General features: G+C 53.3%; 11 protein-coding genes across 11 annotated transcripts; 5 read left to right on the top strand and 6 right to left on the bottom strand.

Moving 5' to 3' along the window:
* Positions 1 to 37: 37 nt before the first annotated feature.
* On the top strand, positions 38 to 2,717 carry J4E84_008130 (uncharacterized protein; the record flags this gene model as incomplete). The annotated part of the gene is made up of 5 exons (XM_049390708.1): positions 38 to 175; positions 226 to 345; positions 397 to 838; positions 896 to 1,593; positions 1,644 to 2,717. 5 exons carry the CDS (start codon positions 38 to 40, stop codon positions 2,715 to 2,717), a joined length of 2,472 nt encoding a protein of 823 aa, XP_049241415.1.
* Positions 2,718 to 3,266: 549 nt separating this feature from the next.
* J4E84_008129 (uncharacterized protein) lies at positions 3,267 to 4,457 on the bottom strand (the record flags this gene model as incomplete). Its single annotated transcript, XM_049390707.1, has 1 exon — positions 3,267 to 4,457. One exon carries the CDS (start codon positions 4,455 to 4,457, stop codon positions 3,267 to 3,269), a length of 1,191 nt encoding a protein of 396 aa, XP_049241414.1.
* A 1,687-nt stretch (positions 4,458 to 6,144) lies between these two features.
* J4E84_008128 (uncharacterized protein) lies at positions 6,145 to 6,831 on the top strand (the record flags this gene model as incomplete). The annotated part of the gene is made up of 1 exon (XM_049390706.1): positions 6,145 to 6,831. The coding sequence occupies one exon, from the start codon at positions 6,145 to 6,147 to the stop codon at positions 6,829 to 6,831; it is 687 nt and encodes a 228-aa protein (XP_049241413.1).
* Positions 6,832 to 6,884: 53 nt separating this feature from the next.
* On the bottom strand, positions 6,885 to 7,806 carry J4E84_008127 (uncharacterized protein; the record flags this gene model as incomplete). Its single annotated transcript, XM_049390705.1, has 2 exons — positions 6,885 to 7,576; positions 7,638 to 7,806. The coding sequence occupies 2 exons, from the start codon at positions 7,804 to 7,806 to the stop codon at positions 6,885 to 6,887; spliced, it is 861 nt and encodes a 286-aa protein (XP_049241412.1).
* Positions 7,807 to 10,232: 2,426 nt separating this feature from the next.
* J4E84_008126 (uncharacterized protein) lies at positions 10,233 to 11,149 on the top strand (the record flags this gene model as incomplete). Its single annotated transcript, XM_049390704.1, has 2 exons — positions 10,233 to 10,522; positions 10,579 to 11,149. 2 exons carry the CDS (start codon positions 10,233 to 10,235, stop codon positions 11,147 to 11,149), a joined length of 861 nt encoding a protein of 286 aa, XP_049241411.1.
* A 157-nt stretch (positions 11,150 to 11,306) lies between these two features.
* Positions 11,307 to 12,346, bottom strand: J4E84_008125 (uncharacterized protein; the record flags this gene model as incomplete). The annotated part of the gene is made up of 4 exons (XM_049390703.1): positions 11,307 to 11,548; positions 11,723 to 11,750; positions 11,810 to 12,107; positions 12,255 to 12,346. 4 exons carry the CDS (start codon positions 12,344 to 12,346, stop codon positions 11,307 to 11,309), a joined length of 660 nt encoding a protein of 219 aa, XP_049241410.1.
* A 2,537-nt stretch (positions 12,347 to 14,883) lies between these two features.
* J4E84_008124 (uncharacterized protein) lies at positions 14,884 to 16,432 on the top strand (the record flags this gene model as incomplete). Its single annotated transcript, XM_049390702.1, has 4 exons — positions 14,884 to 14,927; positions 14,977 to 15,048; positions 15,096 to 15,838; positions 15,927 to 16,432. 4 exons carry the CDS (start codon positions 14,884 to 14,886, stop codon positions 16,430 to 16,432), a joined length of 1,365 nt encoding a protein of 454 aa, XP_049241409.1.
* Positions 16,433 to 17,572: 1,140 nt separating this feature from the next.
* J4E84_008123 (uncharacterized protein) lies at positions 17,573 to 19,174 on the top strand (the record flags this gene model as incomplete). Its single annotated transcript, XM_049390701.1, has 2 exons — positions 17,573 to 17,915; positions 17,973 to 19,174. 2 exons carry the CDS (start codon positions 17,573 to 17,575, stop codon positions 19,172 to 19,174), a joined length of 1,545 nt encoding a protein of 514 aa, XP_049241408.1.
* Positions 19,175 to 20,038: 864 nt separating this feature from the next.
* Positions 20,039 to 20,439, bottom strand: J4E84_008122 (uncharacterized protein; the record flags this gene model as incomplete). Its single annotated transcript, XM_049390700.1, has 2 exons — positions 20,039 to 20,402; positions 20,435 to 20,439. 2 exons carry the CDS (start codon positions 20,437 to 20,439, stop codon positions 20,039 to 20,041), a joined length of 369 nt encoding a protein of 122 aa, XP_049241407.1.
* Positions 20,440 to 21,920: 1,481 nt separating this feature from the next.
* Positions 21,921 to 22,799, bottom strand: J4E84_008121 (uncharacterized protein; the record flags this gene model as incomplete). The annotated part of the gene is made up of 1 exon (XM_049390699.1): positions 21,921 to 22,799. One exon carries the CDS (start codon positions 22,797 to 22,799, stop codon positions 21,921 to 21,923), a length of 879 nt encoding a protein of 292 aa, XP_049241406.1.
* A 3,528-nt stretch (positions 22,800 to 26,327) lies between these two features.
* Positions 26,328 to 27,308, bottom strand: J4E84_008120 (uncharacterized protein; the record flags this gene model as incomplete). Its single annotated transcript, XM_049390698.1, has 3 exons — positions 26,328 to 26,932; positions 27,011 to 27,157; positions 27,281 to 27,308. 3 exons carry the CDS (start codon positions 27,306 to 27,308, stop codon positions 26,328 to 26,330), a joined length of 780 nt encoding a protein of 259 aa, XP_049241405.1.
* Positions 27,309 to 27,314: the final 6 nt, after the last annotated feature.

Raw genomic sequence — 27,314 nt, 5'->3', positions numbered from 1 at the left:
ACTTCCCGAAACTCCCTCTCTAGAAGTGAGCAGCGCGATGCGAGGCAACGATGGACGCGTCAAAGCGCTCAAAAATGATGACGGCGAAGAGTCTGCGGACGAAAGTTCAGACGCCAAGAAGCCATACGCATGCCAGTACTGTGGCAAGACATATGTTAGCGAACAGAAGCTCAAAGTACGTGTCAGAAGCCCACGTTTCATCTTCACGTACTGACCTAACTATAGCGCCATACAAGGGATACCAGATCCAAATGTGCAAAGAGGCGCCTCGGGGGTAGCATGAGTGACAGCGTCTTTGCCTGTCCACGGTGCGATGCCCAGATGTCCAAGAAGTACTCTATAGAGGTTTGTCGTCCGTCCATATCCTTCAGATAAACATCGCTAATTGTGAATCAGCGGCACATCAAAGACTCATGCTGGAAGATTTGCGACGAATGTTGCAAGGGCCATAAGTCGACATGCGATGCCTATTATACCGACGACGCCTGTAAACATTGCCTGCAGCAGGGACTTGCATGCACCAAGCACAAAGAACAAGTGTCCGACTGCAACCCAGAGTTGCTCACAGATACACCCACGCAGCCGTACAAATTAGCTCCTAGATCTAGTCGCGCTGGCACAGTTGCCAAGGACGACAAAGGCAAGCGTAAGGCCACCGACTCACCAGGTGCGAGTCCAAAGTCCAAGCCGGTCGCCAAGCGTGCAACTGCTGTTGCCAAGAAAGAGTCGACTACAGCCACTGGACCAAGTCAGGAAGCTGGCCGTTTGTATCCTCCGTTTGCGTCGCAGTCTGAACTTGGAAGGTCGCCCCAGTATCATATGGATATCGAAGAGAACAGTACGTGTCCTCCAAAAACACCTTATCTTGAATGACTGCTAATGACCACAATTCCAGTTGGCGGCTTGAGATCCTCGACGCACCTACAATCGCGCGATCACGTTCCAACTACACTACACCCGCAGTCGACACTCATGTCCCAGCACGTCCAGCGAGATCAAGCCCGAGGACACCCAGTTCCGCAGCAGCAGGTTCCCATACAACCCTTGATACCCGGCCAACAATACAATGGTCGCGATGTCATGACTCCGCAGCAAGCTCTGGCTCGCTGGCCACACATCCACAATAGTTCTGGTCTTATGACATATATTGTGGGGCGGAATGGAGAGGTCTTGAATCAATCTGCAATAGATGGTGATGAGTTGCTCAAGAAGTTGAATGCGCAACAGAGACGTATCGCAGCCATGGCAACTCGACACAACAACGGAGTGCGTGTGCCTATACCGACTCGTCCAGCTCCACAGGCACCGGACGAACATCGCACCCAGTTCAACCATGTGCATTCCCCTGAGTCTCGTTTGACGCGCTTCCGACCCATCCAATCCGCCAACTTCAAGGTGTATGAGGAAGCTACTCGTCGTAACATTCGGCCCAACGAGTTCCTTGCAAGCGCGCCTGGATCTCGCATGCCTTCTCGTCAGACGTCGGCCCAGCCAGCCGCCGACTTGAACTTGCCGACACAAGGGCAGCTTCAAGGAATGAATACGGCTGCACCGACTAAGAAGGGGCCGGTAGCTCGGGAGCTCACACAGCCAGTAAGTCGGAATGTTTCCCTGCTCTAAAGTCTAGTCACTGACAAGTTTAGATTGCTTTGCAACGCTCTGCTCTACCCGTAGGAGACGAGAATGATCCCGTAATGACGCTTCGTATTCATAGCAATACATACGACATCAATGGCACTCCCATCTTCTCCATCCTCACGATCCGCGCGTCGCAGAAGTTCGGCCCTCGTTTAGAGTACTATTGTCAACAGCGAGGCAAACAGTACGGCATAGACTGGGTCTTCATATACCAATACGCGCTAGGTGGCCCGGATGATGACATGGGAGCACGTTACATCAAGATCGACTACGATATGATCTTCAGCGATGTTCATGATCCCGAGCGTCCCGACATCAAGCTCCGAGATATGGATACCATCATGATCATGAAAGCCAAGTCCCGCCTCGCAGCCATGATCGAGAATGGTCGCAACAGGATCGAAGCTCCGCTATCGCCAACTGGCTCGCAGGTTTCGGAAGACAATATCGACATCGTTGACGGCGAGACCCCGATCTTCCAGAACGCCGGCACCATTGCGAACTGGAACCGCATTGTTGAGAGTAAGATGATGGAGTTGCGCAGTCAAGTCAACACCTTGACATCTGAGAACCAGCGCCAGAAGACGGAGTTGGCTAAGCAGAACCAGATGCTCGGTGATATGATCAAGCGCAACGATGCGTCGTTGCGGAGCAATCATCCACAGGCTACTGGTCGTGGTGTTCATGCCTTCCCCTTCGTTGGTCATTCAGCTGCAAACGTCCATCCCGGCATCCAACGTGGCCCAACTGTCCAGCGCAACGCGTTCATGGACCGTCTGGAATCAGTTCGAGAACCCACTGTGCCAAACGAGTCGCGAAACCGCATGCAGCAATACCAGTTCCCAACTCATCACCCTGGCATGCAAGGTCGCCGGCCCACTTACGATAGCGGCGAGCGTGAGGCGTTTCCGGACTTCCAGAGGATTGGTGGGACTACAAATCAGCCTACACAGTTCGCTACATACGGAATGGGTGACGAGATGACGTCGTATGTTCCTGTTCTGCAACATGCACAGAGCGGGAGTGATGACATGGGCGCTCCGGTGATGAAGGTTGAGGATGTGGAAATGGGGGAGTAGGATTCCAGTTCTAGCTACTGAGATACGGGTGCTTCGTTTCCGCCCTGTAAGAGGCGTTGAGGTGTAGTTTGGGCGAGAGAAACGTTCTGATGGTCACACTCCAGGGTGTTCAGCTCCGTGCAGTCAGATCTGCACGTATCGGCGTTAGTGCCACGAGCCTGAGCTTCGTAGATGTGGTGTTCTAGTTACGCTGTCTGGACTAGCGACGCGCTCATCTACCATGGGCAACAGCATGTACAAGTCTTTTCTAATAATGCACGTCTCCACTCGCTGGCTTGACGAGAACTTCATTCGCAGTGAATCGTATGATGCATGTACCAATCTACTCGGCTGCTTTGAGTGTTCTCCAACCCGTGACTCTGACGTTTCGTAAGACTTTATCGAGAAAAGACAACAATCTAACGTGATATTACAACAATGCTATGCTAACGCTAAGCCGACACAAGTATGTTTAGGCAACGGTGCATGCGACACCAACTCCTGAAATGCCCAACGGATATTCTATAGTTCCCAAACGCCCAGATATCCAGTCCTAGAGACCATGGTCCCTTAATCACTAGTATACCCACTGTCCTTGCCACATTTGACATGCACCAACTCCGTCTTGCCGTCCCCATCAACAACAAGCGCTGTCAGCTTGCCCCCACTAACACATCCCGTATCCAGACCATAGGAATACTCGTGTATATTGAGACCCTTCTTTCTGTTGTGTCCGTAAACCACTGTCGCCCTATCCTCCTGCTTCAGCTTCTCCTGGCGATGATTCCAGAACTTCTCCCAAGGCGTGCCCGCATGTTTGCTACTCGGTATTCTCGTCTTAAGATCGATAGTCCGCATGTTCATAACGTGGAAGGGGTCTTGGTGTTCGAGCGGGGTGTCGGGGACGAGGCCGGCGTGTACGGTTACGAGGTTGCCTAACGTCGGGACGGTGCCGACGCGAAGGATGACGGGGCATTGTCGGAGGTATTCGATTTCTTTTTTGGTGAATTGTTTCGCTAGCTTGCGCAGCTTGTAGTCGCCGTGCGATTGGCTGACTTCGTCTACAAAGTCGATGTTTGCGTCGGGGGAGTCGTCGGGAGTGAATTTGAGGACGTGACGATCTTGCGCGTCGGCGATGGAGAGCAGGAGCTTGTCTTCCCAGTTTCCGCGCACGCAGGAAGCGCCGATCTTTTGGGCGAGCTTGATGACGCCTGGCGAGTCTGGGCCCTTGGCTATCATGTCGCCGGTCATGACGAGGTGGTCGTGCTTGTGGTTGAAGTCGATCTTCTTGAGGAGATGCTCCAGTTCCTTTCTGCAGCCATGGACATCGCCGACGAAGACGAGTCTGCTGTGCTTCTTAGGCAGATGCTGCTCGTCCATGTCGCTGACCTGGATCATGCCCTTGAACTCTGGCCGGACATTGCTGCCGTAGCTCATCGTTGGTGCGTTGTCCATGAGATGCAACTCCGTTCTGTATGCTGTGTGTCTAGGCCCAAAGTATGTCCACCAACTTATCAAAAAGAGAACCGCGATTACGAGATACGTGACACTGTGGCGCTTTATCCTCCGGGGGATTCGGTCGGTTGTGCGTGCGATCGCCGCCTGGAACTTTGGCGGAATCAGGAAATCGTCGTCGCGTGCGTAGAAGCCTTCTTCTTCGTCGGATACGTCAAGGTCGTCGCGGTAGTCTGGTATCTGCTCGATGAGGGGTCGCGGGCGGTTTTGCGCATGCGCATAGGGGTGATCACGGTACGACGTCATCGCGATGTTTTGGTCGAAGGGGAAAATCTCGCACTGCCGTCGTGACTCAGGATAATCTTCACGGCGAGGGACAACAGGCACTGGATATGACGATGCAGAATGCGAAAGCAGTGACAGCGTTATGCCAGTCCTTTTTATTATGGCCGGGCGGTCATTTGCGCTTGGTGTTTTTTGCGCAGGTCCTTCCTGTCGTGGCGGTCGAGAATTCTAGAGGCAGTGTCAGGGCAAGTATACAGTAGAGGGTGCCAGGAAGTCATCGAGACGTGATCAGGCGGGCGAGGAGCCTCCATAAGAACGCCGCTGCTGTTTCGCGTTTGTCGAGCCCATCTAGCCTTGCTGGCTGACCCCAGCGTCGATCCCGGGCTGCCGGCACGCGGACTTGGCGGGAGCGTGGGCCGCTACTCTAGGTACACACGTGTAATCCACGCGTGCCTGCATCCCATTTCGTGGCAACGCATCTAAGCAGTGAAACAGAGCAGTCGCTGCGTTGAAGGCGCGCCCATTTCCATGCAGGTGGTGCGCCGTGGTTCTGGGCATACGTGCCGCTTGTATCCTTTCGAAGCTTAGCGCTACCTGACCAGGCAGTCGCGAAGGATTCACGCCTTGACAATCAGCGCGATATCAGTCCAACACACTTGGGCAACATCGCATGTTCCTTTTTTGCTTCAGGTCTCATCATGTTGTTTTCCAAAGAACCAAACCCGCTCAAGGTGGTCGTCTTAGGTGAGGCCCAATCAGGCAAAACATGCTTCATTGACATGGTATGCGACCGTCCTGTCAACATTACCCATTGTCGTTTCTCCTCCAGTAGCATCAGTATTGACACTGGCTCTAGTTCCTCGAAGGGAAACACTTTATTCGCCACAGCGCTGTCGACTCCGAACTACTTTCAAGGACCATTTCGCACGCTGATGACAACTGGAGCTTTTCTTTCATGGATATAGATCTCCAGGGCTCCATATCTCCCTCATATCGCCGTGTCTTGAATGAATACATTGGGGGTGCTGATGGCGTCGTTCTGATATACGACATCACTGCCCAATGGTCTTGGGATGAACTCATCAAATACACGTATCCACACATCTACCACTGTCGCAACACCATATTTACCAAAGACGGCACAGAAGGGAGGATGCAAGGAGTGAAGAAGAGGTTCGGTTGTGTAGTAGTGGGGAATAAAAAGGACATGGTCGATGAGGATGCATCAAAGAGGCAGGTGAAAAAGGACATGGCGGAACAATGGGCTGCAAGTCAGGGTTTCCGGCATTTCGAGATTAGTTCCAATGAGCGCGGGGAGGTAGAATATGTTATTAGAGCCCTGGTGGATAGTGTGCAGAGAGCCAGGCGTATGGATGCGAGAGATATTGGAGATAGTAGGAGAGACGGTGAAGGGGGGATAACGGGATGGGGCATGAAGGTTGTAAAGCGGTTGACCAATGGGTAAGCTGAAGTCCCTGCAGACAACTGCCATGATGTTCACGAACGACGATCCTTCGGACAACAGGAACTGAACTATTTCAAATATCACTGCGAAGCAATGACGTAGAGATGCGGGCTTATCTCCGCCTAGACAAGTACATTATCCATACCCCATCACGTCCCCGCAGTCCGCACTCATACATCAACATCAGTCTGCATGCTCTGCAACCTTTGAAGACATTAGAATACGGAACTAAGCCCAGCGACGATGTCCAGCTCCACCGCAGAAACGTCACCACTGACCCTCATATCAGCAACACCATCGCCATTCGCACGCATGAACCGCATCGCGCTCACTCTAAAAGGCATACCCTTCGAGCTCAGGAATGAGATACCATGGCAAAGCGCAACAGAGACACCCAAATACAACCCATTGGAGAAACTGCCCATCCTGCTTCTCCCTGACGGCCGACCGCCAGTCTACGATAGCGCGCACATCCAAGAATACATTGTGCGCAAGTATGCAGACAGGGGCCCGAAGCTAATCACCGGCGACATGGACTTGGATCTACAAATCCGACAGATCGTCGTCTTGAGCGTGGGTTGCATGGACGCCATCGTGATAGCCCGATTTGAAGCACGTCGCGAGAAAGACAAGCAGTCGCAGCTTTGGCTCGTTCGACAGAAGCGGAAGATCAGTGGCGCAATGCAGGCTTTCGATGAGATGGTCCGGAGTATAAGAGAGCAAGAGAAGGCATATCTCGTTGGTGACGAGATGACGATTGCTGATATTGCGGTGGTGTGTACAGTAGGGTTTATTGACTTCGGAAGCATGAGCCCTGGATGGAAGAGCAAGTACGAGGTACTGGCGAAGTGGTTTGAGGAACTGGATCAATGGAAGGAGTTTGCGGAGACGAGACCCGTTATGTTTGATCTGAAAGAGACTGTAGTATAGAAGGCTACAGTATGGCTACAAGTTCGTCGATTGTTGGTATCGCAACATCCAAGCTACTTCCTGGCCGGCTCATTCTGTGGCACATTGTTGTCTTCGCTCGTGAGCTCAATCATACTCTCTGTACCAATTTCCTCGAGCTGTAGCTGTGGCGGGTACCAAATGTAAAAGCTGATCATAACGAGGAGCATCAAGACGCCATCGAATACGTATACTGGCCACTCGTTCGAGTTTAGATAGCCGTCGTGTCCAGCGATGAATTCGACTAGGCGGAAGATGTTTCGTATTGAGATGAGAACAGAAGTCCCGTATAGCATCCAGAGCACACTTTCCCAAGGTACATCGACAGTTTGGCCAGTGTTGCGGAGGTGGAGTGAGAACTTGCGGTGGAAAAGAACGCAGCACCACATGAATCCGGCAAAGATGAGAACTTGTAAACCTAAGCCTGTGACGATAACACCATTTCCAGCATTTACCAATTTCGGCTTGGGAAGGAACCCCGCTCCAGTTGATTGTATGTTGAGACAGAGTAGGTCGCCTGCGATGAAGATCCGAGTGCACCATCGAGGTGACACATAGGAGAAGCGTTCGCCATGCGTGGCTCGCACTACGCGCGAGTAAACCATGTACAGTGTGCCTGCAAACAGACACGGTGGAAGAAGGAGGAAGATCGCTTGTAGAAGGAAGGGGACTAGAGCGCCTGTATGATGGGTTGCTATTGCGCGACACGCATAACCCATGGGCTCAGCTGGATATGTCAGTCTACCAACGTACGCATGCCAGTCAGACCAGAGTCAAGGAATACGTACAGAAGCCACCGGTAATGAATGGTATAGCGTACCATGTCCGATGTTTGTACGCTTTATAGGTATGTGCTAGAGTCAAAACGAGGAAAAGAATCCCAAACGTAATGGCTGCTGCAAAGTTGGGCACGTATTTCCAAAGGTAGGCGCCTTTGTAGGTTTCAAGCGCCGGCATTCTCAGCGAGGTATCGAGCAAGAGCGTGCAAAGGTAGTAAAAGAATGCTTCAAACGATGGCACTGCAGAGACAGGCAACACGAAGTTTGTTTTGAAATGGAAGAGGGATTGTGAGTACGAAAGCAGTACAAGCAAAACAGTGGAAGACTACTTGTAGGGAGATTTTACGTGCACCCAGAAGATCACCCGCATGTTGTCTTGCTCCTGCCTTACGAAGCGCCAAGAGCCTGCCTTCTGCTAGCCATGACGCTCAGATACCCACAGGGCAAAACTGTGCAGCGATCGATGTATAGCCACATTGCATGGAAGGAAGTGGCCGACCGAGATGAGTAGAGCTTGCGAGTTGCTGCTGTCTTAATGTCCGTGCAAGTCTTTGTTGTACTGAGAATGGACTAAAACAGTTCGTTGAAGCGCAGGGTATCATCGATGGGTTGGTGGAATGGATGAGAAGAGGGCTGGCGCTTGACCCAAATAGGTTTACACGCGTGTTACGTCAGCGAAGGATGGCGCTAGTCAGGAGGCCTTACCCGAGAGATCAGGCCCATCTTCTCCGCCAAGCGCCGTTGCTCGTCCATGCTTCTGATGTCTGCACGTATGTAATACGCGTGTTACCTGATCACTCACAGTCATGAAGCCAACATGCTTCGGCGCAGTCACAGGAAGTCCAAAGGCGGGTGCCTGGAATGGTGCGTCCCTTACCCCCCTGGTCTCACAATGTCCTTCCTCTCCTCTCGTTCAACTAACACGTCCGTGTAGTAAACGACGGCATATCAAGGTAAGCTTTGAATTCAAAGCTCTCTTGAAGTTATTGGTAACCTGATACTTATTAGTGCGATGAAAACCGCCCTCGCTGTCGACTATGTACCGTTTCTGAGCGCGCGTGCAGCTTCACATCCATCTCAGCCCCAGATGCACACCCTCGATCCGTAAGCCCAGGGTTTCAGTTTGAGTTGAATGCTTCAGTTACATCCAACGATAACTCTCCGACAAGTTCTGCGCTCTGTGACGGTCGCACAGCAGATACTCCATCGACAAATGGTAGCCAAGCGTACTGTGAAGATCACGTCAACTTTGGTCACATGGAGCTCCTCCTGCACGCTATGCTGGATGAACAAATGTACAATTTTGCCGTCGGCTTTGAGAAGTTCCATCGTTCTGGTATCGCTCTCGGTTTCGAGACGGCTCTACAGGCGCCATACCTCATGCATCAGATCCTCGCTTTCTCCGCCTGCCATCTGGCACATGTCAATCCAGAACGCTCACCCTACTTTCGTCACCAATCTGTGGCTTTACAGACACGCGCTGTTTCGCTATTCAATTCTGCCAGAGTAGATGTGGACCAATCCAACTGTGTACCGATACTGCTTTTCTCTTCAATGCTGGGTCAGCACCTACTGGCAGACACCCTTGCCTTACGTCCTTCGACCGGTATCGACGGTTTCATCACACACTACGTGCAGTGTATAGATATGCACAGAGGTATCTATACCATTGCTACATCCGCGTGGCCGCTACTCATGAAGTCGGAGCTCGAACCGATACTTTCATTGAGTAGGACCTTCACTTCTCAGCTCCCAAAGGGCGATGATTGTTCGTCTATTAGCAACCTCATCGACCACACTGACGACTTGAGCCAAGAGGAAAAGCACGCATGCCGAACTGCAGTGCGCTACCTTCAAGTCGGGCTCGATGCCGTGCAAAGCGACGAGGATTCGCCAATCAGTCGGTATCAAATGATCTGCGAGTGGACCATGCTGGTTCCCCCAAGATTCAACAGACTCTTGCATGCGAAGCAGCCTGTAGCCTTGGTAGTGCTTGCTTACTACGCCATCTTACTACACTTCGGTAGACATTTATGGCAAGTCGGCGATGCTGGACGTTATATCTTTACCCTAATCGAAAGGTATCTGGGCTCTCCATGGGAAACCTGGCTATCGCATCCACGAGCGGTGTTGTCAGATTCAGTCTTATGATAGATCCGTGTTCATTGCAAGGCTGCATTGGTACAGGGATGCGCGCCACCGTTCTATGAGCCAACCAATCGCTGACAAAATCGGTTTTCCTCTTACTCGTTCGGCTTTCCAGCTTCCTAGATTGGTATTCCGTTTGCTTCCGTCAGCTGTGCATATGCAAGGCAAGCACCCACGCGAACTCTACCCAACCGCCTGCAAGCATCTAATGAACCGCTGGTGGGCACATGGAAGGCTGTGCTATGGATGATGGCGCTCCGCGGGCATGATGCGTAATCACGAACGAGAATGTTGCATCGCTCTTACCGATGACAGCTTTCATGTGCAGGGGCTGCCGAACCATGAGGCTGTTTAAAGGCCGTCCGTCGAACCTGCACTGAACAGCGTACTTCTCATTCACTTTGACGCCTCTCGGCCAGTTCTTTCCACACTGTCGCAAGAGCGAATTACTCCAACATGAGCGTTCCAACCCCAGTCTGGTTCATCACAGCAGCTTCAAGCGGCTTCGGTAAATGCATGGCCCTCGAAGCCCTGGCGAGAGGCCACAAGGTCATTGCCAGCGCTAGAAGTCTCTCGCGCATCGCCGAACTCAAAGAAGCAGGCGCCGATACAGTGGTTTTGGATGTCACATCCCCGCTGGAAGAGCTTGAGAGGGTAGCAAAAGAAGCCAACGACAAATACGGATACATCACCCATCTTGCCAATGTTGCAGGCTACGTGCTCGTAGGCGCTGTAGAAGAAACCTCGTACGTGTCTCGTCGAGCTTGACATCCAGGCTAGTAGACCTACTGACGACATGCAGCCCGGAACAAGATCTCAAAATCTTTACTACGAACGTGCTCGGTACCCTCAACGTCGTCAAAGCCTTCCTAACCCACCTACGTGCCACATCTGGCCATCGAACCATTTCGAACTTTGGATCGGTGGTATCTTGGCAAGGCGGCGCGGGCTACGCTCTATACGCGGGAACGAAGTGGGCTGTATCGGGCATCACGGAAGGACTGCGCGCAGAGCTCGCTCCGCTTGGTATCTCTGTTACCGTCATTGAGCCAGGCTACTATCGTACCGCTGTTCTTGCAGAGGGAGTGCAAGTACAGAGCGAGAAGCATATCGATGTGTATGAGGATGGCGACGTGGGAGAGCTGAGGAAATGGCTGGAAGGGAAACATGGCACCCAGAGAGGGGATACTGCGAAAGCTTGTCGGGTTATAATCGATGTGTTGACTATGAGTGGGTGTGCTGAAGGAAAAGAGATACCGATAAGAGTGGTATTAGGAGAAGATGCGCATCAAGTGATTAGGGAGAAGTGCGAGAGCACCTTGAAGCTGTTGGACGAGTGGGAGGGTGCTGCGACCAACACTGATTTTGATTGATGGGGTCTCGACAGCCGTCGTCTGTGGCCTATGTGGTGAGAACATTTTGGTACACTAGGAATACACGGCAGATTCTGTAGCAGTCTAGCAGCTCTTTGATAGATGCCTATGAAGTGGTACCTCATAAACGAGAGTGCCTCGCAGGCTTGTCGGCTAGTCATGCCAACTTCCATCGCTTAGCGAATTCTATGCCCTCCGCCAGTGAGCCGACTCTTGCGTCAATAACGTATCCTTGTTCCGCGAATTTGATGCATTCATCCCATAAATCTTTCAGTGGGACAGAGAAGGTTTCGATGAACTCGTTCTCTTCAAGCTCCGGCTGTGGGTTCTGGTTCTCCGGGCGAGACATGTCCACTGTGACGTGAATCATCCTGAGGTTGGTGTTGCAGAAGCCTGGATCTGGATGGAGATTAGTGTGCGTACGATGAAATGTATGTGTGGCGCTCGTATGTCGAATGTGCACGCCCGTTGCCTATGTGGCATCATTACGAAGAAGCTTTCCGGATGCAAAAGAAAAGATTCAGGAGCGGCATACTGATGACGTCGCAAGCGCCATTTCCGAGCACCACTTACCATTAAACATGATTGGAGTAACCCGAAACTAGAATGAGAGAGATGTTATCAACGTATGCTTGCATGGCAGATGAATGGATTTCTTACAGTCTTATCTGGGACGAGTTCTCCGACGTAGCCCGTTTCCTCCTTGAGCTCACGGATGGCGCAGGACTCTGCAGTCTCATCCGGATCCATCAAGCCAGCCGGAACTTCTATGACGGTCGCATCAACGGGCGCACGCCATTGCTTTTGCAGCAGAATTCGAGGCTCATCATTGGGTTTCGCTGGGTCCTGGAGGATGGCTGCAACGCCTACGCCGTCGATATCAGATCCTGGTGGTCGGGTGAGACGTTCTCCGGATTCCCATGTGCGCTCAACACCTTTTGGGTCAGTGTAGGTGATTCTAGAAAATGTCAGCAAAGTGTTGGCTGATGTGTGATGCAGAGATCCGGCGAGGCCCCGGCGTGATTTCGTTGTGAATACCATAGACTGAGATGTATTGGTGGCATTTGAGAATGGCTTGAGGCGTCCAAAACCGCCGAATACTTACTTTTTGAGTGTCGCCCACTTGGCGTCTTTGTTGTCAAGTGGCTCAGTCTTGACGACTTTGGAATTATCGGAAGTCTGAAGAGACGAGACCATTGTAGCTGTAGGTTGTTGTGCAATCCAACTTAGCCGGCGGACTCGTGCTAAGTAGGATGGAAAGTGTGTGAGGGGCGCCCTTGACAAGGGTAGCCACTAGACAGGGTGCGTATGACGCCATACATCGCGAGCTGCCAAGACCTCCCACCTCGAATACTTAATAGCTGTGCGCATGGCATCCCCAAGATTTGAGTCGCTCCTACCATTTGAAAATGATTGTTATACGCCGTAAGCTTGCTTGAGATGCTGTGCCTGTGACTTTCTTCATAACGGTCTATTGGACGTTCTCCGCGAAGATGATGCGCGGCCACTGGGTGTTGAGATTGAAGTATGGATTAGAGTAGACATTCTCTCTGCCTCACTACATACACGAGCCGAAACTCGGCGCTCGCGCGATTCTGGGGGTCACATTGGAGGCGCATTTTCCAGGCCTCAACACTGAGGACACGCGACGCAAAAGAAGCCATCGTGCGGTTCAGGGGACATAGGCAAGTAGGGGATCTTGGCACTGTTTACAACAAGACGGAGCGGAACCTTGGGTGATGACCTACGTCCCGTCCGTGGGACCTAAGTTCTCTATGACACCACCACACTTGGCTGTCCGAGTGATGGCGCCCCGGACTGAAAGTTACAATCGATAGCGCGACGGAACCTTTGCCAGGCACCCACGATTGGTCATGTCGAACCCACTGGCGACATGTGCAGAGGATGCAATTTCCAACTTGGCATCCTACTCCTTTTCGCATAACAGGGTGAGATGAGGTTTTGTCCCTGAGGCTCATACTATAGGCATAGGCGGCGCCGCCGGCGCGAAAAAAAAGTACGAGGTGGACTGGCAATAGTGGAACCGCTCAACTCCAGGTCCCGCCAAGCGGATGCCTGACCCTCTTTCCGCCAACGGTCGCCGTATTTCCAGGCAATGCTGAGGGTATCTCATTCCTCTGACGCCGGAGAATAATGGCATTGTCAGTCTGCTCATTCTCATGCATGTGCTCTATTTGTTGGTCGTTGTCTACTGCCATCGGAAGCCGAAGGCAGCGCGCTGTCCGGAAGTCGGCAACCGCGTGCTAAGGCACATCGTACTCGCTATACACCGCGGGACAGGGTTCTGTTCCTCTGCATGCATCGGTCGTGACAGAAGCTACCGCGCCGCTGGAGGAGTCAGAAGCGGATAGCCAACGTTTCGTTTCAACGGATATTGGCCCATTGCATCCTGGTGCGACAAGTCTTACTCCTGTCACGCATCTTTCAGAGCAAGCGTGCGATCGACTGCAGCTGCGCCCTGCACTTACTGCATCGCTTGCGTTCTTAACACGCGCCTTGGTGTTTGAGATCTTGACTGTGACCGTTACACAGAACATGCTGATCGACTCGAAGTGGAGGTTCGAGATCGATAATCGATGCTACAGTTGTTGCCGAGTTCCCGGGAGATTGCAGTAAGCGGAGGCACTCCGGGAGATGGGCATCGCATGGCGAGAACGCGAGAAAAGGATGCCCTGCGTGGGTGTCGGGCACGTTGTGCTGAAAAAAGCATCTGCAGTGGCCAGTTCCGCAGGCGCCAGGTCCAACTTGGAGTCCTGTTCCCCTGCCAAGCTCATCCAAGTGGGACCGAATAGGCCGCCTGAACAGCCGCCATGCCTGTTCCTCTCGCTATCCCAACTCGCCGTCAGGGGCACGACGGGACGAGAAGCGAATCATGCTTAGGTGAACCGTCAACACGACATGGCTCCACGCCTGATGCGCCACAGCTGTGCCATCACAGGCTCTGACTGCTCGGTTGCCGTCACTGCCGCTCCTATTGCCATGGCATCATCAGCGCCACGCCCTCTACTTTGCATGTAGAACACCACCGGATGGATCAATGCCAGTGGAGTGAGACTTGTCATTACGCTGTACGAGCGCCCAGACTGACATCGAACAAGAGCTTAAGAGCTTTTCCGAATCTTCGGAGGGCACTGACACGAGGGCAGGGCTGGCTCTGCATGGGCATGCCGGGTCACAACGCCTTCAAACAAACCCTCAACTAAATCCGTTAGCGCACCTGAATCGCTTTCCGTTTAGGGCACCGTGCTTGCTTTGATTGGCCTCGACGCTCGCTTCACGAGCGGGCATGAGGACCTAGGCTGTCGCCTCCGCTTTTAGATCTCAACCATGCGTGCCGACGTCGTGTAGATAGCGCCAAACTACTGAAGCAGTCAGCGCGCGCCTCTGAGGCTACGCTCTTTTACTCTTTATCCCCCGTAGCTCTGCTCGTCTTTGCCTCGCTCTTCCAAGGACTTGCAACCCCAGTCACTCTTTCTTGTGTATCTTGTATACACGTCCTTTCGTTCCGAGCATCGTCCTGCACTGCGCCTTCCGTATTTGGATTCCTACGACCTTTACCCGACACTCATTTCGCTACCTATGCGACGATAGACACTACTTGGATCGACAGTAATCGGTTTAGCCTATACATCCAGTGTACCGCCTACGAGGATATCAGCAAAACACATTCATAATTCAAGAGCACTGTCCGCCACCGCGAAATATTAATCATAATGTCGAACTGGTTTGGCGACTTGCAGTTGGCATACAAGTACATGTGAGTTGTTAGAAAGATACAGAGTGTTGCAACGACTGACACTGCACAGTGTTGTCTTCTTGTCACTGTTGGTCATTACTATCCTCGGTGGATTCATCAAGGTGTTGTACAATCGTCAGAAGTAAGTACCAATATTGACATCACTTGACGTGAACTAACAATGGCAAGGTTGAAGAAAGCGAAGCAAACCGAGCTAGAGGCTGGACCCAAGGAGGACACTGTTGAACTGAACCAACGCGAGAAGGATGAGGGTGATCTGTTTGGTATTCGCGCCATCGAGGCCGGATTCTACGCCGGAGTCGCCCAGTCGCGACCCACTTCAAGAGCAGGATCTGTCATGGGCGATAACCCAACAATGAGCACTAGCACCTTGGTCGGAGGAAGCGTCAACTCGCCGCTCATGAAGGGACAGTCCAACAACAACAGCATGCTCAGCCTGAACCTCAACGCCACCAAAGAACCCTCCACACGACGGGCTTCACCGCCTACTATGAAGCTCCGCCCATCTGAGGCCGAGCTCAGTGGAAGACGCAACCACAACGGCGCTGTCGACATGTCTCTCCAAGTTCCTCCTTCGCCCGGTCACCCGCGTGGCACCACCTCTCCTGACTTTGGTGGCTCCGACAGCGACAGCGACGGTTTCACATCTCCCCGGTCCATGTCACCAGCCGATTTGAACCGCCAGCAATACGCGCCAGCTCTCATGGTATCGCACCACTCCGGAGATGCGAACGCCATCAAGTCACAGCAAGGATCCTACCACAACTCGCCTGGTCAATCACCGACACCACTTTCGCCCCACAACCCACCCACAGCCAAGTTGCCATCTATCCCTGGCCATGCTTTGCGGAAGGAGTCCCGCTCTCCATCGCCCGAGTACGACTACCCTCGCGTGCAGGTCCACGAGCCGAGTAGGTAACGCGATTTCCTGGTGCGTTGTCTGTTGTACTTTTAGCATTTAGTAGATATATATCGGGCCATCCCTAACTTTCTTCCAAGACTCTGAACCTTCGTCACCCGCTCTCCAACCCCAACTACAAGCACGAACCTACTCGCCACACCATGAACGAGACGGAAGCGACGCGAGCAGCATCTACAGCAGTGGCAACCGGCTAAGCACTTTCCAAGCATACCAAGCATATCAGGAGGCAGCGCAAAAGAAGGACTCGCATACTCAGGTTTTGCAAAAGCAAAAGCCGGGCCGCTCAGCCTCTGCCGCCTCGACAGTCGAATCCGGCCACACATCGATCCTTGCGTCTACTGACGACGAGGCGGAACGCCGTCCCTACTCAAGCAACCTGCTTGCACCGGGTCAACAGGGGCAGGATGCCCGACTGAGCGAGTTTTACGAGGCATACTACCGCAACTCGCACCTTGGCCCAGCCCAGCCTGTCGACGGCAAGACACAATTCGCTGACCGGCAATCCACCATCATGGAAGTCGATACCCCAATGGCGTCGCCGATGTTCCCCCCCTCAAGCCAGCGCCCCGGCTCTGCCTTCTAGACGCCTTGGATAGCAATACCGCCAAGCTTCAGCAACACATCAAGACGTACTCATGATCTTGTGTATATTCGTACATACGTACATACAACTTCCACCGGTCGTCCCTTCCAATTCCTACGCGTTGCGGAGGCCCCTTATTGGCGAGACGTTTCCTTGGGCCTTGGAGGCGTACTGGCACATCCTTTGGGGCTCTTCGTTCCTATCTTTTCTTCGTTTGGGCGGATTATCTGGCACACATTGACAACACAATGGCTTGGACGATTCGGGGATTAATCGGACTTGTGTGGGCCAAAGCAAAAAGGCGGAAGGTTCACCACGACGAGACGCATGCTTGCTTCATTACCACTATATACCTACATCACACCATGTACTGGCTTTATTTGTAATTTCTATTAACTACCGTAGCGTACGCGGCGCCATTTGTGCAGCGCTTTGAATATACTCAGCTCGGCAGAGTTGCTTTCTGAATTCCCAATGTATAGAGTTTGTGCGCAACGTATATACCACACAGAGAGGAGATTTGCATCGACTACTTGTCGCTGTGGTGTGCCTGCGACGATTCTAAGTTTGATGCGGGTGCCTGGTAGCCAACATGTGAATGTTATGCAGGTGCATGTCTTTGCCGACCCACCCTACAATCACCCTTCACGAACAACACATACACCTTCCGCAGACCGAAGACCCGCCCGAAGACCAGCCATGGTTCAAGGAAAAGCCGAGCAAGATCGGATTCCGACAAGATCAGATGATCTTCACACCACATCGCCCAGGCGGGAGTGATACCCCTGGCAGAAAGGGCCATGGCGGTGAGCGCGATCCCTGCAATCAATCTCGCGGCTTAAGATCGTGAGGTCGCCACTCGGATTCGTTCTCTCGACGACGCGGTTGCATGCCGGACCCTTGATCTGCACGAGACCTGACGTTCCGCGAAGTTTATTTCTACCCTCGCGCCGCCCGTGTGACGTTTCGACGAGGCTGATTGACTCTCCACACACACACTCCTTCTCCACGCTGCACATCGCCCAGTATTTATCGCGGCGCCTCACCCGCCCCACTGAGTTTGGAACGCACCTTCCTCTGCGCAATCAACTTTACCTTTCACTCAACAGGGTCTTTCCACAGACCCCAGCAACCGCAACCATGCTCACAATGTACTCCGGTTCCAAGCTTGCAGAGCTCCCGCCTGGAGTTTCTGCCTCGCCGTCCCCCCAGCTGCGACACAGAGGCACATCGACCCAATCCGTCCCTATCATCGAACCTACACACACATGCGATTCCCGCGAAGAGAGGCGGCGCGTGCACCATGAAGCCGATGTCGTCATCATCGGCGCGGGCATCGTGGGGTGCGCAGCTGCTGTCGCATTCGGCAAGCAGGGCCGAAGCGTCATACTGCTGGAGAAGAGCTTGAAGGAGCCGGACAGGATTGTAGGAGAGCTGCTACAGCCCGGTGGTGTCAATGCTCTGGAGAAGCTGGGCATGAGGGGTACGTTGAATCATTCCTAGCACACGTCTAGGGTGAAACGCTGACAGCCGGCCCCAGATTGCCTCGACGACATCGATGCGATACCCTGCCACGGCTACCAGATCTTCTACGGCAAGGAGGAGGTCCACATTCCCTACCCCGACAACCTCATCACCTCCGGGCCCTCGAGAGCACCCGAAGGACGCTCCTTCCACCACGGCCGCTTCATCTCCAAACTACGCGCAAAGGCCCAGTCCACACCCAACGTCACCGTCGTCGAGACCACCGTCACTTCCGTCGTCAAGAGCGACTACACCGGCCAAGTCGTCGGCGTGTCATGTCAAACCGCCGGGGAGCAAGACTACTACTTTGGCGCCGTGACCCTCGTAGCCGACGGCTACGCCTCCAAGTTCCGCAAAGAATACATCCCCAACCAACCCCAAGTGCGCAGTAAATTCTGGGGCCTCGAAATGATCGACGCCGAGCTGCCCATGCCCAACCACGGCCACGTCATCCTCGCCGACGCACCCCCCATCCTCATCTACCAAATCGGCACACACGAGACGCGCATTCTTGTCGACATACCCGAACACCTGCCGTCGGCGAGCCCCAAAAACGGGGGTGTCAAGAACCACATGCTCAATGTCGCGCTGCCCCAACTTCCCGCCTGCGTCCAGCCCGCCTTCCGCAAAGCAATCGAAGCGGGTAAACTACGCTCCATGCCCAACAGCTTCCTACCCCCTACGACGCAAAAACAAGCCGGCCTCATCTTCCTCGGCGATTCAATGAACATGCGCCATCCCCTGACCGGCGGCGGCATGACAGTCGCGTTCAACGACGTCGTCCTACTATCCAACCTGCTCTCCCCCGCCAACGTACCCACACTCGAAGACACCTCTGCCGTCCTCGCCGCCATGTCAACCTTCCACTGGAAGCGCAAGGACGGGTCATCCGTCATCAACATTCTGGCCATGGCGCTGTACAGCCTCTTCGCCGCCAACAACCAGTACCTCGAGCTGATCAAGAAGGGCTGTTTCAAGTACTTCCTGCGCGGCGGAAAGAGCGTCAGTGAACCCTGTGGTATGCTTGCGGGACTGATCACACGCCCTTGGATGCTTGTCTACCACTTCTTCTACGTTGCGTTTTACGCGATTTACGTCAGGTTGCAGGAGGTGCCTATCTGGAAGACGCCGTACACGATTGTTGTTGAGAGTGCGATGGTGGTCTGGACCGCTATTTGCGTCATTGGCCCGTACCTTGTTGCAGAGGTGAAGAGGTAGTGAAGCCGAAGGCCAAGAAGAAGAAGTAGACGGCATTATGTATATACGCTTCATGGAGTCTCATTACAGGACTTGTATATAGGGGCATGGGTTGGCGTTTTCGGTATAAAGCGTGTCTAGAAAAACCCCTTCATTATGGGAGGTGGTATCATAAGTAGAACAGATAGTTAATACGTAATTATGACACGAATAGCCTTTATATTGGTTTGTTTGTTACATCTTCCCCTCTGTTGCATTCTCGCGATCGAATATCAGCGATTCATCTCTTTCTTCACCCTTCTTATCTCACCCCACAATTGCTCAATTGACTCCTCGTCCCCAGTTTCCTGCCTAGGCCCAGCCGTGGCATCTACACGTGCCTTTCGAGATGATGCAGTCGCGACGTCTCTCGCATCGTGTGATTTGCTCAGAACAGGGTATTGTGTGTGCTCTGGACGATTAGGAACGAGCGCCTGTGAGGTGAGTGTAGAAGAAGAAAAAGAAGAAGAAGATGGAGGAGACGAAGAGGTCGGCGGTAATGCTGTTGTCGTTGTTGTTAGAATCGCAACAGAGGAGGCTATCAACATGGACGTGGACATGATGACGGACGTTGTAAGAAGAGCGGTCGTCGCAGATGAAGACAGCGTAGTCAAAGTCGTGGAAGTACCCAGCATCATCGTCCCTTCTGATGCTGCCGTCGCTGTGGGATCCGATGTGCTCGACTCGACGTTCGTCGTTGAGATGTCGGGTGCGGCGGAAGCAGAAGGGATAGCAGTCAAGGCAGCACCGTTCCTGAACACTGGTGTCCAGTCCGCAAGCCCTGGCTCATACACTTCTCCCCTCGCTGACGGCGGAGTGAAAAGGGGCCGTGGATTCCACAGCATCTCATGGAATAGCCATGCCACCGTTTGACTTGTCGAATTGGGGTCTGTCAACGGGAACGAGGTAGTCTGGCCTGCCTTTCTCGCCGCGCCGTAGCTTGTATACGGCCAGTGCTTCGGTAGTTGCTGTAAGTACTGCGTCGGTATCACGTCGCCAGAAGTAAGCGTACTCCCCAGCCACGATGTCTCCGTGTTCTGAGCCGAGCTGGCTACCGTTGTAGTAGCTTGATTTACGTCTGTCTTTGTGAAGCGATCGGCCAGAGTAGATATCGACGGTATGTTGCCCAGCTCGGTGTTGTTGTCCACGGGCTCGTCGGTCGACTTGAGCCAGACGAGGAATAGAGCGAGTAAATCGTACAGGTTCGGAACTGCGGTGTTGCAGAAATTATGGATCTTGTACCGCATTTGTAGGCTGGGTTCGCTGTTCTTGTCTACTTCGATGCCGGCTTGCTTCATGCATGCGTAGCACTGCGTTACGTTGTCTGTGTTTTGCGCTTGGTAGTTCGTGAGGATGCTGTTGGTCGGTTAGAGGAGGCCGGAGAGGGATGTGACTTGAGGGACGCTTACTCTTTGTACACAGTTCCTCGGTCGTTGCAGAGACAACGCTGGTAAACTTCGCTTCGTCCATCGTCGCCATTAGGACTTTTCAGCGTTCCAGAGATGTTGTAGCAGTGCGCAAAGTCCACGAGGATAGAATCGCAGTACGGTGTCGCCCAGCAGGCAACTGTGGGGGGTACGCTGGCCGGTAGTACGGGCTGAGATGGCTGAAAGCTAAACGTCTGAGTGCTGGCCGCATTGGATGATGATGTAGGGAAGGAAGTTGTTCTTTCTACCAACGGAGCTGTGGTGTAGCTCCCGTGAGCGTCGTTGGTCATAGTATACTCTGCCTGACGACCCTTCATGGTATGGCCGTATCCACAAGCTGCATGATACGCAAGGCCCAATAGAATATAGACAAGCAACATCGTTATTCCCTAGTACGGGGTTCTGGGTGGAAGACCAGCCAACCGGGAAGGATCGAGTAGGTAGCTCCTCAAAGCGAGCAAAAAGTTGAGATTTAATCTTCGTGAACACTCAGTGGGGATTGGCCATGGATAGCATCAGTGACTCCGTGGTACTCGTCGTGGAAGTAGCATGTCTCTCAAAGTTGTGAGATTCAACATCAGCTTGGTCGTTTGCACGCACCATTCGGGCCTGCCATTCAAGTACTTGGATCGATCGAGACTGTGATCCCTCTCCTGTGTTGTTACTTTAGTGTGCTGAGTTTACACCGTCTGTGAAGGGCACCGGGGCGGCGTGAAGACGCGACACCAAACGCGCCAGCTCCGCATGGGTACCGATCACCAACATTCCACATGCAAGGCGCATCCGACTCACATTCTTACGCGAGGTCTAGATAGGACTGGGAATCCTACATTGCAGCGTGTAGACATAGGTACCAAATACTTGTGTTATTATATAAATAGATATTTCCTAGAAGGCAAGCGAAACTGGATTGTGATGACGGAGCTGAGAACGAGATTACAGATCTGCGCTCAACATGATCCGTCATCCGTGAGGAAAAGAGGCGATTACAGTAAAATGAGCCCTATATGTATGCGAGAAGTTGCAGTGCAGGTATTGTCGCCACAGATGGATGCGACGCTGCGATGAGCTGAAGATGGTGGCAAGCGCCGAGGCAACGCCGCGAACGGCGAAAAGCGAATAGGTACATAGAACCGAAACTCAAAACTGATTACCAAGTAGGGGCCGAAGAGACGATTAGAGATGTAGACATGCTAGGGTTGTGTGAAGCAAAGAGAGCATCTGCTCGTGATCCTGGGCTGCACGAACAGCCGCTGCATGCAATGATAGACCGACAGAAATAAACAGGGCGACGTGCCTGGTTAGTGGATCTCCAGATCTTCAAATTCGACGTATAAATTTCGCTGTTCGTTGCTGAGTCCCACACGGTGTCTGTGATCCCACATGGTGATGCCAAAGTTTGCAGGTCGACTCGCGTAGACGCCAACGCGTACGGCCTTGTCTTCTACACCCCAGAAGAACCAAGTGACTTCTCTCAATTTCCTCCAAATCCCCGGTTCTTCCTCGTACGACACCCACAGCGCGTAGCCGATGCGCTCCATCTTGACGCGCAGTTCCTTGAGCCGTTGTTGAAGCGGAGGAAGCGAACTCAAAGACCAATCGGCACCTTCACTATTGGCGGCTACAGCTGTAGCGTGGCATACGTTGCCGCAGAACTCAAGCCCGACTTTCACCCACTTGGGTGCTGGCGCAGGAGCGTCGTATGGTGGTGGCGGCCCACGTTCTAGTTGGGGGCTGGGTCCTGACTCGTCTGTTGGGCTGTGTGAGGCTGTCGTGCCGCAGCTTTCAACATTCTCATTACTTGAGGTTTGCGAGAGAGAGATGGCGGAGCTCGGCGTCGCGCTGTCGTCCAACCGGATGTTTGCAACATTTGGGACCTCTAATGTCGGCCTTGCGGTTGTTGATGCCGTCGCTGTCTGTCCCGGTGGTGCGCCTGCGAATATTACCAGCCCTCCTTGATCCCATTCAAGCTGCCAGTCTCCCTTGACCGTGACTTCTGCTACGATGAAGGGATTGCTCAAGGCAGTGTAGAGCATGGGAGCGGTTGAGATGTCGCCCGAAGATGGCCTTCTCCATAGATCGGTGTTTGGGGGCGCAACCAGAGTAAAGGAATCCAGCCATTCTGGTACGACGTCGTCTTCAATGTTGAGGGGCATGAAGGAGTCGCTCGCGGGTGGCATATCGTCGGTGATGCGCTCGATGCGCTCGCGGTCGGTCGGCGGAGATGAGCGCTCGGCGTGGCTCTGCTCTGTTCTACGAGTGGTTTTGATGGCGTATGTATAGGTGGTGGATCCCGTAGCTCCGGCAAGATGCCGAATCGTGTTGAGTGTTGTCTAGCTCTGTGTGACCAAGCTCGGATGGTCATTCGCTTTGGCAAAAGCAAGGATCCAGCTTACGTCTGACTTCGGCAGGATGTCAAATAGCCAGAGATCTGCATGAGGGATCGTGAGAAGCGCCCGCGCGAGACTCGTCAAGGAAGCCTATCGCACGGTCAGCACCAAACCGTTTCATGCCCCTAAGCGCCGTATACGACGCCCGCTCGTTTACGCCTCCCCCAGCTGTGGTGTGAACAGGACACGTGCTGACGCATTGATGCTACGCGCGGTTCTGGAGCTTACCTCGCTGGCGCTGCTGAGGGAAGAAGATGGTTGTTTTTGTTCGGCTCAGCCTGGAGTTCCGGCGCAAGCTATGCTGCTTGAATCATGGGCCGGTACACAGGTCAGGAGTGACGACAGGTCTCGCGTGAGACCTACCTCGACGCTGCTTGATGGTTATATAGCCCGACTGGTGCAGTGCTTGGCTTCCCGCCTAGTTGCAAGTGGACGTCCATCCAAGCTGGGAGGTGCCGCCACTGCAGACGCTCCAGCAGCTACACATCATTGCCATCGCATTCCAGAGGCGGGGATCAACCTGTCGCTAGCATCGTCTTGCGTCGGTCCCTGCGAGGCCCAGGGGAGGAGAGAAAGAGCATTTGTTGAAGGTACAAAAGTCTCCGATGCGGCAAGGTGAGGTGGCCAAAAGCTATTTCTCAAGCCCGCGCACCGCCGACCTGGAGCATCGAAAAGCTCTCGTCTGAACACGTCGACGCGACGCGGGCAACGGTCGTTTCGAGCTCCCTGCAGCGCATTCCTCCAGAATACTAGCCGACGTGGATTTCGTGTATCGGGGGCAGAATGCAAGTGTTCGTGGCAAGGCAAGAGCGATGTGCTGGAGGGTTCCACGACAGGAACTATGTTCTGCATGGCCCCTGGTAACTGCACGAACCCTCGCTGTCATTGGGCTTGTCTGGCCTACGTAATCGAGGCAGCTGCGAGACGTGCTCCGAAGACGGCAAGAGCGAACGGCGACACATGACAACAGCAACGGGCGTGGAAATTGAAACGACATCAGAAGTTGTGATGACGACTGACAGCAGTACGCCTTGCTCGACATGCTGCACCTCAATGGCGACTCTTCAACGTCATCGATATCCTGCAACTCCATCTCGTTGTCGGCGGATCGCATCGAGGAGATAAGCGCAGGGTGCAGGAGCTTTGTTGTCACTCGAGCCAGCTCACGACATGTTCTTGGACAGCATCACTTGTGCAATGCGCTGCTGTGCGGTATGTGGTGTGTCCACGAAGCAGCTATCCGTGGATGCGTTGTCCATCAATGGCCGCCCCGTTTAGTCGACATCCCTCGGTCGTCCTCCTTGTATACCTACGCAGGGCGTTCCCGTTAGTGGTCAATCTTCCATGCGCAACTGCATATCGTTTTGACGCTGTAGATATTGGACGAACTGTTGATCGCAAATTTCGACACCGTTCACGATGGCAGCATCGCATCGTCATTGGCTAGCAGAGTCGACGCTTTCACGCACGACATGACAGTATATACTGTGATTCACCCTCTCGGCTAGAGACAAACTGCCGATGCATCCATCGGTGAGTGTATTGGCTGTCGTGCGACCAAGCAGGCAGTGATGCTGCATCCCGATAGGCGTATGCTTGCTGACAACAGTAGTCGCAAGTCTGCCTGGTCTGCAGGGGAGCGCATCATCGGACTTGTTCCCACACCAACGACAAGATCATGTCTGCTTGAATCGCCGCAGTGGACGGTACACTGGCCAGATACTGCACTGGCGTTCCATGGCACGGCTTTCCGAGAAACCAAGCTACCGAAGCTGTGCAGCCATGTAGATGCGGTAAAAACAGAATAACGACTTGGCTGTGTTCCAGCTAATGCATTGGGTTTTCGTGAGGGCCGACTTCACCTGCGAGATTGAGCACCTCTCAAGATCTGTAGACTATGTCAAATGAGCCTACCGCTCTGACGGATCGACAACCGAGTCGCCAGCTCGCATCAACCGGGACCCAGTAACTCAATTTTCAAAGCATACGGCCTGTCCCTGGTTCTCGAACGAGATGTTGATGAGATGGCATCCAGCGGGCAAGGCATCGTGCAGCACCGGTCCAGAGGTAACTCAGCCACTCCATCAAGCTTTGTACTTGGTGTGGCATAATCTCCCAGAGAGCTCCTCAACAGTCGACGTGGTTCGCAAGGTGCGAGCTAAGGTGAATCTACGGCTGATGAGGGAAACCAAGCGCTCGAACCTTTGCGCCGTCCTCAAGGCTTCAGGGACCAAAGCGTGAAATTAGAGGGATTTACCTGTTTGAGATGGTACAGACGGGGAATTGGTGCTCTCTGACGGAAATGCAACGTCATATCTCATCTTTCACAGCATCAGCAGTCATATTGTCAACGAGAGTTTGGCAATTTCACGTTCTGTGACAGCTCATAAGCGGTCAGTGGCGGCTAGGTTAAACCATGTTGCCATGGAGTCGGCGAACCTACGCTCCTGTCATCTAGACTTTGTCACAATGTACGGACCGGTGAGCGATCATCAATTGTCGAAACATCTAGAGCCGGCCATCTGAGATGACGTTACGAGGAGGATAGCACGGCTGGTAGTAGATATACTATTGAACAGCATAAGCAGAAAACCTCGGCCTGCACGAGATCCGGAGTGGAATAAGGTTTGCATTAGTGGACGACATGTGATCTAATGTCTGGAGAACCAGAGGATGGGTACCCGGCATAAGCCGAAAAGCTTCCGAGCCGCCATTGGCTAGCGTGGCGGGTTGTGTAGTAACGCGGCTAATGCAAATGTCGCAACCTCACTACTCTACCGTGGCCCGCCAGAGACGTTTGCGGAGCCATGGCTGCAATCACAATTAGGTTGTAGCTGCATGCCTCACTACTGAGGCGGACATCGAGGCCGGAAGTTTGAAAAGCCTGTTATTCGGCCGATCTTTACTTGCATAGCTGCCGCAATCGTACGATGCATGGCTTGATAGAACCTGGGATGGTGAGGGCCAAAGATCGGCGGACAGGGAACAGCCTCGGAGAGAAGACCAAGAAAGTGGAGCGCAGACCAGCCGTTTGTAGTAACTAGCCGCGGATTGGGATACTTTTCTACTTGCCTGGATAGCGAGTTCAATCTAACATGTGTACTTTGATTAATAGAATATGAGAGCCAGATACGGTAGATGCTGCAGCGGCACGAGTGTAGAGATTAGTCAACGTGAATAATGCCATGGATGACTTGCAACGTCTCCCGAGCGAGACGAGATGGTAAATCCCGATACTAGAGACTGGGACCCGAACGCCATGAAACGTGATGCTAGTGGAAGAGTGTCAATCCCTACCAATATGTCTACCAACCGCTCTTAGGCCTTTTGATAGACATTGATGCGACGAGGGAGTGCGTCCGACGAAGCGCAGAGGTGCAGACCGTGATTGGCAAGGAGACTGTCAAACGATGTCTCTGGCCGTAGTTGCAGCTCCTTGAGGGTCTCTTGGAAATGCGGAGCATGATTGGGGCGAATGGCCTTTTGATATGAGTCCCAGGTCTGGAGCTCGATGACTAGGTAGCCGCCCGGTTTCAAAGACGATGAGCACTTTGCGAAAAACGTCGTCAGACCAGCGTCTCGATGTTCGAGGTGGATCCATTTAATGACGGATAATGCCAGGATGACATGGTATGAGTCGGTAGCATCTTGGTCAGAGGGCAGGACCCAATCTGCAGAAAAGAAGGTTACACGCGGCCAGGCAGCTGACGCAGCGGAAGACGTGTGGACAGGCTTGCGGTGCGGTTCAATCCGGTAGCCATGAGTGAGCACGGCCGACATGGGAAAGTAGTCGACGACGGGTGGGTCGCAACTCGTGGGGGGTGTTGCACGGGAAGCGCGCAAGGCCAGGAGCTTCTCGGCCTGGGCAATCAGCTTGGGATCGATATCGACGCCAGTGACGGCAGCCGCGTGGAAATCGAGGGCTGCAGTTGATCAATATCGAGTCGATGGTGGTAATAGTCGGTTGCAGCAAGTGGCAGGGGTATCCTTCCTGGACTTACCTAGTTGGATCGAAACGCTGCCAGCATTGCAGCCGATGTCGAGAATGTGCTTGTTGGCGAAGATCTCCGGAATCGTCGCCGCCAGGATGTGCAGACGTGGGTCGCGAACGTGAGTCGCTGAGGCAGGAGGCTTGGCCCCACTATAGTCTGCAGGCCGTCAGCACGAATCGAGGCAGGGCAGCAATTGCCGAGCAGAGGCCGCTTTGAGCCACGGTAGAGGGCACGTCAGAACGCCCACAGCCCGTCTGGGTGAGGTGGCCTCGCACGTACCCACGTAGTTGCCGAAGTGAGCAGCCATGCGGGC

The sequence above is a fragment of the Alternaria hordeiaustralica genome (genome assembly GCF_023758085.1).
Source record: "Alternaria hordeiaustralica strain BMP 2776 chromosome Unknown scaffold_20, whole genome shotgun sequence".
NCBI classification, from domain to species: Eukaryota; Fungi; Ascomycota; class Dothideomycetes; order Pleosporales; family Pleosporaceae; genus Alternaria; species Alternaria hordeiaustralica.
Note: the sequence above shows the minus strand (reverse complement) of the source record. Positions and strands in the feature narration are given on the sequence as shown.